The sequence below is a fragment of the Perna viridis genome, chromosome 6, assembly GCF_037379345.1.
Source record: "Perna viridis isolate PV_CMFRI_1.1 ecotype Kerala chromosome 6, ASM3737934v1, whole genome shotgun sequence".
Lineage (NCBI taxonomy): Eukaryota > Metazoa > Mollusca > Bivalvia > Mytilida > Mytilidae > Perna > Perna viridis.
This window is the reverse complement of record NC_142450.1, coordinates 26,435,712-26,450,070: the sequence shown is the minus strand read 5'-3', so window position 1 is coordinate 26,450,070 and position 14,359 is coordinate 26,435,712. Positions and strand designations below refer to the sequence as shown.

The following is a 14,359-nucleotide window of genomic DNA, read 5'->3' as shown; positions in this document are numbered from 1 at the left end:
CTTTTATTTTGTTTTCTAAATTGTGCATATAATTGTTTCTGTTCTTTATGTTTCCTTTTTTAGATCGCACGTGGCTTAATGGATGAACTGTCCTTTTATTTTGATTCTTCTGTATTGTTTTCGATATTAAAAAACTATAGATTTCTCCTAGCGGGACTAATACCACCGCAGCCGGTTGAATCTTGAACACTTGGGGACCACTGTGGACACATAATTCACATTGGGCACATTTTTGTATTGGAGATAGACTAAGCACTGTTGACATACAGTTTTGCTGCAATTTCTGAGACTCACTACCCAAAATCGAAATCACAATAACAAAATATATTTGCCAGTCAACTTTTAACAAAATTTCCTAATAATATGCACTTATACTCCTTTCAGTTACATTACAACCATGGCGGTCAATGATGAGGCGTTGCAGACAATGCATGAGACCAAGTTTTGCTGAAAACGCCAAGTCCGTCAGCCGTCATTTCTACAATTTTTACCCAACAAAAATTCCCGACTGTATGCACATTTCCATGCATCTCAAAATGTTTCATATATTAACAATGATGCAATTGCAAGCTGCTTAGAAAATAGTTTGGATAGACGGACAGACAGGGTGAAACCTATATACATGTACCCCTAAAACTAATTTTCGCAATTAAATCCCTAATTTAGTCGATGTTTTACTAAAATTGTTTCTAAAAACTTCAGTTGCCACACTATTTATGCTTATAATCAATCTTGGTAATTCGTAGACTGCGTCGTAAGACGCAATGTATATTTTAACGTCTGATGGTGTCTTAGATAAAGAAATTGGTCCATTTTTCATAACAAAAATGCTTGAATGACTTAAAGTGCAGTTGACTTTGACTCTTGAGACATTTCACTAAAGATATTGTCTGCTTATGCTCTGCAATTTTTCTAAGGTTTTCGGACTCCTCTAATTTTATTCATTTCATATATAAGTATTTTTTGCCTAGTGATCCTCGCTGTGTTTTTCATAATTGCATTAAACACAACTTAAAATATCGTTTAAAAAATCCTTGTTATTTCTATGGGGTTTTTAATAGCTAACAACCAAGTAAGACAAAAAGTATGGAAAATCGAGAGAAGTACTTTTCCCGTCAAATTTTCAAATGCGATTTAAAAAAGCACACTGGCCTATTATGTTTTTTTACTAATATATTTGTAGTATGAATGATCTGAAAAGATTTCACAAGCCTTTGAAATCTTGTTATTCTTTAATGGAGCAGCGAATATCCTTAAGTTAAATACATTAATGCATGAAAGCAATCAAGTCCTCTCCATCTTGCACAAACATAATTGTCAAGAATTTTAAAAAAAAAACTGCAAAAAGACTGAAAACACACAAAGTTGAACTTATAAAAATGTGAAAAATAGACACATCCGAAAGCTATTGTTCACTTATTCGTTATTCTTTTACCCTTTAAATTTTTCTGAAAATACTCCTCGTGTAACATGAATATAAAAGTTTGATTAACACGTTCAGGGAATAGGACGCTTCAATAATTTTTCTAATGTATTATTGTAAGCATTTATCTAATCGGTCAATACGCAAGTACTTTTATAGAGACACTTTGAAATCAAGTAGTTTTACGAATATAAAATAAAACTTAGGCATTAAAATTGATAAGACAAATCATCGATTAAAAAAGCAATATACTTATGACAACGACAAAATAAGTGAAGTTGTTTGTAAGCTATTTTTAGAGTAAATCCATGCAAAGCTAACATAAACAAGATAATTGTGTTGACTGTATTGGTCAGCTGCTATTTATAAACTACTCCACTAGAAAGTAAAGTAAACGAATAAAAAAAAAAGGATATAAGGCCAAGAATCTGACAGTAAAGGCTACTTAATCAACATTAATTTACAGCTTTAACTGTGCCTTTACTCTGTAACATTAAAACAAAGGCCTGATATTCTATGGCATTCTATTACATATTGAATATAATGTATGTAACAACACGTCAAAGGGATATGCTATTTGAAAATCATAGAAAATCAAATCAAGTTAGATCAATCAAAGTCTGGTTAAGCACAGCATTTATCGAAGAAAGATCTGAAAATGCATCCAAAAAAATTTTTTTTGCGTTTATTTTTATAATTACTCGACGGTTCCTTTCAAAAACTTGCCATTTTATTCATGTCGTTCTGTACTACGATTCCCTTACAATTATTTTTTGTTCTTACCTCCGAGATTGAAAAAATTCAAAATTTATTTTTCCTATGAGAATTTTGCTTTAAATGTATTGTTTATCCACCATCTTGTTTCTATGGATATTTAAAATGTTCCCTATTATCTCACATTTGAAGAGGTGAAATATAACATGATTTCCCGCCATATTTCTGGTTCCCTGCTAATTTATTACTTTATGTGGTAAGACTCTTATTAAGTACCAGTTGTAGCATTTTCATTTGGAACGTCTGGTTTTGTCTTTTACTAAAGGTAAAGAGCACAAATATAGCGGGAAATCATGGTATTTCACCTCTTAAATTGTGAGATAATAGGGAACATTTCAAAATATCCATAGAAACAAGATGGCGGATAAATAATACATTCAATGCAAAATTCTCGTAGGAAAAATAAATTTCGAATTTGTTCAATCTCGGAGGTAAGAACGAAAAATAATTGTAAGGGAATCGTAGTACAGAACGACATGAATAAAATGGCAAGTTTTTGAAAGGAACCGTCGAGTAATTACAAAAATAAACGGAAAAAACCGCAAACAATCTGAGGTGACTTGGACTATAGGAAAACAGATGAGAGACATAAATTTAATTTAGTTAATTACATTATAAAGTGTACGATATATATACAAGTTTATTTTGAAATCGACAACTTCTCAGCTTCACTCGTGACTTCTGAAAAAAAATGTCAAGAATGATTAAACATTTACTTAAAAGAACATTTAACAAAATGAATTTATATGCTTATATACGTCAAATACACAAAAAATTCATACTACATACTAATTCATTTCAATTCTAGAAATAAAATTCACTGTAGAAGAATATAAAAATCTTCATCTAAACATATGACTTTTAAAATAATTTAAAATGCTTTACTTAGAATAATATATTGTATTTATATCAAATGCAAAAGGTAAATCAAGGGAACCAGAATATTGGAACGGTTATCAAACAGAACATATGGACCAAAAATTGAAAAAGACACACAGAACAAAGAACACGAAGTAAGCAAAATAATACGTTCAAAGAACCAAAGAAAAGGATCAATCCGTACTCCACTAAAACCTGTAATCATTGCAGTCTAGAATTATTTCGCTATTCATGCCTTGAGTAACTAATTTTGACACCACATAAGCATTGTTATATTACATATACTGTATAACATTACCTTTCATATCGACATCCTGAAAGATATAATATAATTCGCGTTCATTTAAACGTATAATTGTATTGGCCATTGATAAGTGTAGTAAGCTATCGACTGCCTTAGTAAAATAATGTTTAAATACAATAAAATCAAACAATTGCTTTGATATAAAGTTTCAGGAGAAACCTGAATATAACACGTTGCCTTTTGAAATTAAATTATTGTTTATTGATTTTCTAATGACATGCAAACATTGTACAAGAAGTGATGCCATTCTCAAGAACAGAACAAAATGTAGGATAACAATAGAGAGGATAAGCAATGAAAATAAAATAAATCAAATACCAGTGGCACGCGCATTTTTCATAATAACAAATTTAGTTTTAGTATACTGGTTCAATAAGGGGTACATATTAAAGCGAAAGAGGGAACCACAGTAAAAAAATAGAAGCGCAAATTCCTAAGGATTAATCATATGAAATCTATCTTTATTTCAATTGAACTTAATTGAACCTACCATTAAACGAAATGTACTTATCGTTAAAAGAATAAATGAAATGTTGTAAGTATACCTAGGTTCAATTTATTTGAAGATAGGTTCAACTGAATAAAAGTTAGGTTTAATTGAAATTAAACTAGATACAATTGAATTCAAGATATGTTCAATTATATTGCACCTATTTTTAATTTCAAAACTTAATTTAAAGTAAAGGTTAAATTCACTTGAGAAAAAGTGCAATTCGTTTACAGATATGTACAATTCATTTGAGGATAGGTTGACTTTAGTTGCACCTATCTTTAATAAATAAAACCTATTTTCAATAACTTAAAGATGAGCATTATTATTTGAATATATGTTAATATGGCGTCCTATAGAATCCAAGTATAATATCTTTGTACCTGTAAGGCAATTTCGTGAAATTTTCATTTGAAACAAATCATATATACTTTTGGCCACAATTTAGGGAATGCTTTGGTTCTAAGCTAGAGTCCCATTTCAATTTTGATATTCATAATATATTATATAAATAGCAATTTGCAAGTTTCAAGTTTCGAAAGGGGAAATATCAAAAACATTTACTTAATTATAAAAACTTCAAAGTGCTTAACACTATTATCATAAAACCACATTTTGACTTTGTGGTTTTTATCTTATGGCAAAGAGAACATATTATATAACCATATACGCCACAATGATCTGATATCAAACTAAGAAACTACATTTTAACTGTAATGTTGATAACCAATTAAACAAAGTATTAACTTTACCTTTTCACTGTTTCCCGCTAAATCTGCAGAGGAATCAACACCATCGAGGTGAAGTTGGGTAATGAAGTCACAGTCTGATTGGAATGTTTTATGGATGAAGATTGGGTCATCGTTCATTTGCCAGTTCTTATAGGTGAAACCACACTGGAAACATGCAACTATGTCTGAAAAACCTGCAAATAACTTGACATCTCAGTAAATATTCTACTTGGCATACAAATACGTTAAGTTACTGATCTGATTTTTATTTTATTTTAAGTAAAAGACCTGAATCATTGCTAAATGAATCTTTATATGTATTTAACACACAAGCACAAGTCAAACTTAGGGGAAAATGTTTTATAACTTCAATATACCATAAACGACAAAGGTGTAAACAACATATTTTAGAATAAATCTACAGCTGTCAAAAACAAGATTTGAAAGAGTAATCAAGGAAACCAAGATTCATTCTAGCTGTAATCAAAAAGAATTAATCCAGGGACAAAGACCAGACATGGAAAATAGACATAAACAACAAAAAACATACAGTAACTAAAAAATGCATACAAAGTAACAAAAGCAAATGAGCAACTCAGACATCACTAAAAACTGGGAGCATGGACCAGGTGCACCGGTAGGATAAGCGTCCTCTGCTTTTCTAGAAACATCCGCCGAGTGGCGCATGAATAGTCAAGTTCGGGGTAGTCGAAAGAGGAAAGAGAAACTATGATATTTTGAACAAATCAGTTTTTATGGCGCAGATGGGTACACCGTAATTTTATCCATGAAGTCTGAATTTCATATAGTCTTGTTTCTAAATGTATTTTGCAGTGCAAACAAGCATTAATTTTCTTCAACAAAAACTGCCATCTCTTTAAAATTGAGATAAATTGAGATATTTTATGCCATATTCCAGCTAAGTACCAATACTATTAAAGCCATTTGTCCCAAATTATTGCTAGATTGCACTACACAGCCTATTTAGGCTACAGCATATTTTCATTTCCGGACTAACATTTGTTCAGGTGAATCTTAATAGGATAATTAATTAGAAAGAACGAATAACCAAAATATTATCACGGGTGCCGACGAATGCCTAGATTTAACGAGTGTGTGGAACTTGGTCCACAGAGACTCACGAGGTAAATCCTCAAGTGTTCTTGGTACGAGTGTTCATATTGTTGTTAGTCAGAATAAACAATTGATTTGCCTATTTATTATAAAGATTGAAGGATTGATATCAAAGTTGTGACGTTTTGGCGTAGAAAGTGGGAGAGTGAAATTACCGGATTTATTTCACAGAGTGAATTATAAAAAAATATTACGCTGGGAACATTCGATAAAACACTGCTATCTATATACTAAGTACATTTATTTTAAAATTTGATGATTACACTTCCTTCTATTGTTAGCAAAATATCACTGCAGAAACATGTTTGGTGAAGGAAGGAAACATGCATATATGTAGAATAATGTATAAAGGAGCATAAAGCAAAGTTTTCAAGAACATAATAAATGCATTCTTAACATATCAACTAAAATATTCTTGACAATTAATGTACTAGATTTAAACTTTAGCAGAACCTTAATGAGTAATTGGATTTTATTTCAAACTCGGAACATTCGGATGATTTAATGATGGTTTATACAATGACCAAGGGTAAAGACATTTTAATGATTTTGATAATTTACTGTCGAATTTGTAAAAAACATTTTGATAAATACCATCTACAAACATGACCACGATAAAGTATGTTATTTGTACATGTAGTTATTTAATACGACAATATCAACAATTAAAAAAAATACAAAGATACCTTTAAAGAAAAATCCACCTGCAGCGAAAGTTTCTGGAGATCTGTTACAAGCTGAATGGAACCCAAGAAATGATTTGATTCTAATATCATGACTTTTGTATGATCCGTATTTCGGAGAACGTCTTCGATGCGTTTGTGGATATTGTAATGGAACAGTTCTTGACGACAAATTGGACGGAGATGATTGGTTATGATGTTCATTTGGTTGTGTGAAAAAAAGTTTCCTCTTCCGTTCGTGTTGTTGTTCGGCTTGTTGACGAAGTTGTCTTTCTAACTCGTACTTTGATGGCTCAGACGGTCGTTGGTTCTGCGTTGTGGATGAGAATTCAAATTCATTGGACATAGAACTGTCTTCATTCGATTGTTGATCAATCGACATTCTGTCAGTTCCATTTGAATGAAGGTTAGTTTTGTTACAGTACGTAAGGCTGTTACTAGGTTTAGAATGATTTGTACAGTGATTGTATAATGCTGCTATTTGACCGTTGTATCCTGACGTGTCGTTTGAATGGAGAAATTCACTCTTCTCTTCGCTATTATCGTCGGCATTATTTTTTTTACCAACTTGAAAACGATATGAATGAAAAGAACTGAATCCATCAACTTCACTATCTTCAGTACAGAGCATTGTGACGAATTGGTTTTAAATAATCATTGTTTTCATTCTCAAACCTATTTTTTCTTTGATTTGGAATGAAAAAAAAACATGAAATTTTTATAATGATGATTGAAAATACGTTGTGTGTGTGTGTTTTTTTTTTAAGCCATTCTTAAGATTTATTTGTATAAGTAGCGTTCCTTACTTCATAGAAATAACTGCCTGCAGTAGCAGCTTTTTTGAAATTCTTTACAGTACGAAAATATTGATCTAATATAAGTTCAATAAAATAATACAAGACAGGCTTATATGCACTTTGATAGAATATTTGAGCAATTAAGCTTTGTCTAAATAAACAACGTGAATGTATAACGTATTACCAAGATATATGAATATTTTTTTCTGTTCTAATGTCAATTGACGTGATATATCACGTGATATATTAAATATCATTTGTGGATTTAAACTTGTCCAAATTATTTGTACGTTGAATTGGTCACTTTAATCAGTCCGTTTTAATTATAATTTTCAAATGTCCATCTGTCGTTTGTTTTAAGTATATTCTTTATCAATCTTCTTTCTCATAAGCTTTATTGCATGCTCCGCTAATCTTGACCTTGTCCTTGTAGTTGATTTTCAATAATTTGATATTGTGCTTACATGATAAAAGATTATTATTATTATTATTTACCTTATTTTCAATTATTTGTTGACTCTCTTTTTAATTTTTAATTCCTAAAAGGTATCTTTTAATATTACACAAGATATTCACAATCAACCAAATAGAACAAAATGGCGCAGTAAAACGTTGTCACGGAAGTAATTTAAATACAAAGTTTGATAAATCTATATATAGATCTTTATAATATTTTACAAAATATGATATCTTGAGTACAATAATGCCAGCTTAACAACAAAAATAGAAAAAAAAAATGTCTGGTTCCTTCTTTATACGAAAATTCCATGTTATATATGATTCAATTGCTTAAAATGTGAGGGATAGTAAAGTCAATTGTATATGTGATTATAATCATACATAAGTATCATATTTAGTAGTAGGTTGGGTAATATGAATTTCATTGGGTTTAAAAAAAAAGGGAAAGTGCAGCGTATTAAACCAAAACAATATTCCAGCTTTACAGGAAATTTAAAGCCATTAAAACACATAGACTTTCCATGTATTGCATTTGGTAGAACCTTTGTCCTTGATTTGGCTTCCCGTTTCGGTTTTATTTGGTTTTGAGTACTTTTTGTATACAATTTATTTTTAGATTTGATGTGTTTTTTTTTATAATATTCTTCCCAGTAAAACGTTAAATACAAACAAAAACTTAGACATAAAAAGTCTGAAAATTGGAAAAAAAATAACCATTCTCCTACTTCCGGATTTCCAATTCCCCCTGCGATGTGATTTCATTCCTAATTTTCCATTTTTAATATTCCATAGAATGAATAGTTAAACGCATACAAGCTTTTACCATCAATGCGGGTTCAGATCGAACACTAATTAAATTAGCGTTAAGCCGTTCTTCGATTGTTCAATCATAACAACACAAAGGGAACTGTTAACCTCCAGAAGGAAAAAAAACATAGAAACGCCTAAAAACAGTTATAAACATTTTCTGAAAGAACCTTTTTGTAAGAGTACTTTGTCTTTAATGTCTAATTTGTTATCAAATGTAATTTAAGTAAAAGGTTCCTGAAATTGTCAGTATAAATTTTTATGGTTTTCTCATCGAAAGTACTTTAATAATGGCGTCATCATATTTATATTGTGTATAATAGTTCCATTACATTTGCATCATCCTTTTGACGTTCAACTATTTTGACGTTTTTATTTGTGCTATTTGATGCTCAGTTGTTTGTGTAGTTTTGAAAATGAATGTCATTTTTGTTATGCACTCTTTTTGTAAAATAATGAAGAAATAAAAGTCGGTAAGGCAATTTTTATGTATTCTTTATATTCAATATGTTTAAGATACAAATGTTTAGAGAATCTACTAATTTTGCCTGACAAATTGACAGTTAAAGCTCTAACTTAGAGTTTCTGCAACCAATCAATCGTTTTTTTCTCTACTTGTGTAGTGATAGTGAATTTGTTAATGTGATGTACTGCAATGACTAATGAAATGAAATTTGCCGAGGTACTTGTATACTAGACTGTCAAACATATAGCCAAAGAAAAACACACACACAAAAAAAAACGTAGGAATATAGCCAGATTAATAGTATTGGTTTGCAATGCCAATGCTCAATCATTCTGGAATGCCTGTCGGACACACTTCACTTTGGTGCAGAAGTGCTTCAAGACATACGTAAGGGTTCATGACTTTCAGTTCTCTATTTTTATAACACTACAAAATATTTAATCTTTGCAGGCCGGGTCCTCCTTCAAATACTACTATCTCAAATAATGTTTATTGACATGAAACTTACAGTTGTAGTTTGTGATATAAAAATTAATGCAAAACATTGGTACATAATGCGAGTACTGTGATATTATTCTGGAATAAATGCAGGGAAACAATGTTGTGATAACGATTCGTAGGATATAAAACAGCACTAACTGTGGATTCGCTGAAAAAATAAAACTTCCACTTAGATCTTCTTTTTAATATCTTACAACACAGATTGCGGAAGATAATACCTAATATTCGGAGCATTAGAGATATTATGTCATCTTGCAAAATCATACATGTTTATTTTCAATTAACTTATAGTCTTCAAGTGATGAACTAATAATATGTTCACACGAAACAGTGATTAATCCCGAAAAAATCAACATAAAATGTTGTAAACATTACCTTTATCAAGGCACAATTATCTAAAAATTAAGTTCGGTGACCTGTCTTTTTTACTTTTGAATTCTTAAGTATATTCATACAAAGTCATCTTTGAAAAAAATAGGCAATTCAATCTACTATCAAATGAAAGATCGCATTTTTTTACAAAATTGACAAAGTCAATATCATCTACACAATAGAATAAACCATGGACATTCTGGCAAAAACATTAAATACACTAGATGGACCTCTTCCGCCGGTGGCAGATTAAGATTTGAATCTTCCCTTTATTTTAAAACGTTAACGTTGATTTCGTGCAAATATAGACTGGAATACTCCATGAAATAGTCTGGACCCCTCTGTCTAATTTCTAAATGTCTGGGTCCGAACACTATTGCAACTTCCTGGATTCGTTGATCCCTGTGCGTTGTACAATTTTTTACACTTGTTCCTTGTCTCTCGCGTGTATAATTTTAGGTTAAATTTCTCGTTATTTGGTTTAGCAATTGCTAAGAAATTATAATTTCTTCAGACTAGTTACACATTAACGAATAACACCCCAAATCGGACAATACCCCCACAGTTGATTGCTGTCCTTTTCAATTGTCGGTTTTGATGTGGAGGTGGAGTATTTTCCCGCTAATCCTGTACTAGAAGCCTAATTGTAAGAAGTCTAGCATAATAACAAAAAGTCCGCGTTGTTTAAGCGAGCTCTGGCATAACGTATGAGTTGTGGTGTGAAATCTCCATACGCAGGTGCAGAAGGCATGTGGCCACCTATAAAAGGAGAGTTAACAATACGAAATGAGAAGTCATCGATGTTCTAGTATAGTGTGGTAATGAGTTTTTCTTTTCCAACGACCTCTGACGAGTAGGTCAAGATATAAGGCTGATTTCAAAGTGTATGTATTGTCCGTTATCTCAAGTTCATTCGAGAAGATGCAATGTATAAAATCCTCGGAATTTGGATTGTTTAAATCAACACGTCATCTATATAGTCGAAACTGATCAAACAATAAGGGTAAACGATGTTCCTTCTTTTAGATACGTCAGCCTCAAAATAATGAAGGTACATGTACAGGTCAGCGAATGGCTGAGCAATCTGTTTCCACTGTATACTGTCTATTGAGAAACACGCCCTCCACACTAGGCATATATGTTGCGATCACTAATTTCACCATTTTGACTATATCTTTGGTATATTTAGAAAGTATGGAAAATCTGTACCAAGTTCTACGTATTTGTAACTAGGTGTTCCATCATTTTTATAATGCTCTTGAGTAGGGATTTCAATACAATTGTTTCATGGATATTTGACGGACACAAAACTGAATCTTATATACACATTGTTTTTGACCAACAAACTACAGTTTGTCTTTGAGATAAAATTTAGTTGTCGTTTCTATCCTTCCCGGGGAACACATTTACAGACCTATCCATATGGGGTAGAGTTTGAACAGACTCATACACTTGCAATCTTTTATCTTACGTGAAAAAAACTGATATAAAATACCTTTACTGTCCCATGTTTTATTCATATTAATAAGTAATTTAGACAATTACTGCCATTTACAGTTTTAGGCCCAGTAAAGTTTCATTGATGTAAACAAGTTGGTCGATACGATAGTGATAATCCCTGAAACACATGTTGTCTATACGTGGAAACAGTATTTCCTTCATATCATAAAGTAATAATTTAACGGACAGAGAGGCTTGTATTTTGAAATCATAATTATATTCGATTGTATTAGCAGCCTTTTCACCAGGTAAGAAAGTTTTTTTTTAATATTGAACGCTAAATGTTCATTGTCTTGACGACATAGGAAATTCGATCTTGTAGAATTAAAATAAAATACTGTTACGTACTATGTTCTTTACAGCATTGAATTTGTATGCATTTTATTCATGAATTGTGGTTTAAGTTTTGGAAGGACTAGGTTCAACAAATGAAGTCGAAAGAGTAATCAAGGCAACCAAGGTTATAGCGGAAATCAAAAGAATGTAATCTGGGGATGAAGACCAGACATGGAAAACAAATACAACAAAGAACATAAAGTAACTTAAGTAATACATACAAAGTAACAAAAATGAGCAACTCGGACTCCACTAAAAACTGGAAGCATGGACCAGGTGCAACGGTAGGGAAAACATTGTTGATTACCATTATGTGAATATTTGCAAAGCCTGTCCATCTTTTGTCCATCGTTTAAGTTTAAACCTCTAGTTTGGTTTTCAGTTTATAACTGTGCCTTTCGTTGGAAATAGAGTCATGCTACTAATATTGTAAGACTAGTTAAATATAGTTGTAAATTCCCTCGCTCAGCACACTTACACAAAATTGTGTGACCAAACAGCTTCATCGCGTCTGTAATTAATCTTTTGTTTATTTTAGAAGTCGTAAATGAAACATGGAAATATTTCTTCCTGCAAAAAATCGAGTAGGAGATGTAAATTTGCTGTGAGAAAATTTGCAAATAGTAAGTATGTTTGATAAAGGATTATACCATTGAATTTATTTTTTTTAACTTGTGAGAGTCATGGTCTATATGCTTTATTACTTACCACAGAAGTGAGTACTAGACGTATTGACACCATATTGTAGCGATACAAAATTGTGAAAGAAGGCTATGAAAACATGATAAGTGATTGTAAAAAAGACATTGTTTAATTCCTTTGAGCATTATTCAGATGAACCTAAAGTGAATTCTCTTCTAAAATTCGTCAATCACCACAGGAAAATTAAAGCATTTTACAATACAATAGGAATTTAAATTGTTGTTTGCTGTTGCTTAAATAGTTTCAAAGTTTCAATATTGATTTTCGCATATTGTCGTGTCATAATGTAAATAGACATTTGTTCAAAATTTAAGTATCTTTAGGTTAGCTAATTGTAAAGGATGGACAATTGATCTGCAATAGATTTTGTGATTTCGTTTACGACATTTAATCTAATAGCATAAACAGCTACACGTTTGCATGTCTTTTTGTTCTAAAATTAGCTAGACTAATTTGTTTATAGACATATTTTTAATACAATTGTGTGATTTGTTACTATTATTATCTGTACGACTAATCACATCCAGGGATTTGTAATGTTTTTAAAAAGTCTAAGATGACAAAAATAAGAAACAGTCAATACTGGTGTAATTTAGACATGACTAGTAGAATCACTGCTGTAGACCTAAGAGCTCTTTCAATCATGTTTAATAATTTTATACTGCTAGGTGTGGTAAAGAAAATGTGGAAATCGTAACTACCTTGCAGAAAACACAAGCGACTTTCATATCTTCTAAAGCAGTGGGTAAACCCTTTTAGCTTATTTTCAGAGGCCCCAATAGACTATTCAAAGGCAACTTCGAAGATTTTCATATCTATAACTAACAGTTTGGTAATCCCACTCTCTCTTGCTACCGGTATGATATAATAGTTACAAGGCTACACTCCCATAAAATGGATAAAAATCTTAATAATTGGAAAATTATCATAACATATTTGCAATTCAATATGAAACCTTGAATGATTTATACTTACAGGATTTTCCAGATTACTATGTATAAAAGGCAATTCATACAGTGATGATGGTTGGCAATATGGAAATATTACTAAAACCTGGATCTGGATGGGATGAGTCATGACAGGAACAAACAAAATATGTTCTGGTTATGGATTATTGAACTATGAAAACTTCATTAAATCAGTACTGTATATCCAACTATCTTCAGAGACAAATTCACATTTCGTGATATATGCATAATTAATTACTAATTTGCCTTTTTCACATTTTGATGCAAATAACAATAAAATATGCTAATTTGTAATTATTCGTAATAGCTTGATCTTGTGCCGAGGCAGTAATACTGCACGATTTTATATTACATATCTTACAAAATTAAAGTCATCACTACAGAAGATCGTCATCATGAACGCGTAGATGTATCCATTTGCACCAAGAAAACTGATTTATTCAACGGATCATAGGTTTTCTTTCCACGTTTGTCTACCCCGGACTTGACTTTTATGAGCAACTCGGCGGATGTTTCTAGAAAAGCAGAGGACGCTTACCCTACCGGTGCACCTGGTCCATTGCTCCCAGATTTTAGTGGAGTCCGAGTTGCTCATTTGCTTTTGTTACTTTGTACGATTTTAGGTACTTTATGTTCTTAGTTGGTTAGTCTTTTTCCATGTCTGGTCTTTGTCCCTGGATTACATTTTGATTACCGCTATAACATTGGTTCCCTTGATTATTCTTCCACCATGGAACGTACATCGAGTCGGTACTTTTTTAATGAAAATAATACTTAAATACTGATATGTACAAGTAACCACTAATCAAATGAGTATTGTACTTCAGAATTTTATAGAATATGTAAATAAAACATCCCCACTAGTAATCAGACTTGTCCGACCGATTAATTTCATTGAGTATTTACCGAAGTTTGCTGTATTACAAAACCCTTAAAATAACGACGTTTCTTTTTTTTGTATTACACTTGGTATAACTGAGTTCTGGACTTAACTTTCCTTCTTAAAAAGTCTTGTAAAATACAATTAACTTCC

The 14,359-nt window shown here is 31.5% G+C and overlaps 1 protein-coding gene and 1 long non-coding RNA gene across 2 annotated transcripts; one reads left to right on the top strand and one right to left on the bottom strand.

Annotated features, from left to right (window-relative positions):
- Positions 1 to 2,777: 2,777 nt before the first annotated feature.
- On the bottom strand, positions 2,778 to 7,866 carry LOC148614281 (uncharacterized). The gene is made up of 5 exons (XM_088588298.1): positions 7,711 to 7,866; positions 6,422 to 7,102; positions 4,623 to 4,795; positions 3,375 to 3,390; positions 2,778 to 2,878 (listed from the first exon to the last, which is right to left on the bottom strand). The coding sequence occupies exons 2-5, from the start codon at positions 7,047 to 7,049 to the stop codon at positions 2,838 to 2,840; spliced, it is 858 nt and encodes a 285-aa protein (XP_088444424.1). The 5' UTR covers positions 7,050 to 7,102; positions 7,711 to 7,866; the 3' UTR covers positions 2,778 to 2,837.
- A 1,073-nt stretch (positions 7,867 to 8,939) lies between these two features.
- LOC148614280 (uncharacterized) lies at positions 8,940 to 13,620 on the top strand. The gene is made up of 4 exons (XR_015923630.1): positions 8,940 to 8,954; positions 11,378 to 11,568; positions 12,195 to 12,279; positions 13,336 to 13,620. It is a non-coding gene; the product is annotated as an uncharacterized LOC148614280 (long non-coding RNA).
- The last annotated feature ends 739 nt before the right edge of the window (positions 13,621 to 14,359 follow it).

Excerpts from the sequence above, each read along its gene's own strand:
- LOC148614281 (XM_088588298.1), bottom strand. The coding sequence starts at position 7,049 with ATGCTCTGTACTGAAGATAGTGAAGTTGATGGATTCAGTTCTTTTCAT. Across the intron at positions 4,796-6,421 it reads AGGTGGATTTTTCTTTAAAG|GTTTTTCAGACATAGTTGCA; the intron begins GTATCTTTGTAT and ends AGTTATTTGCAG.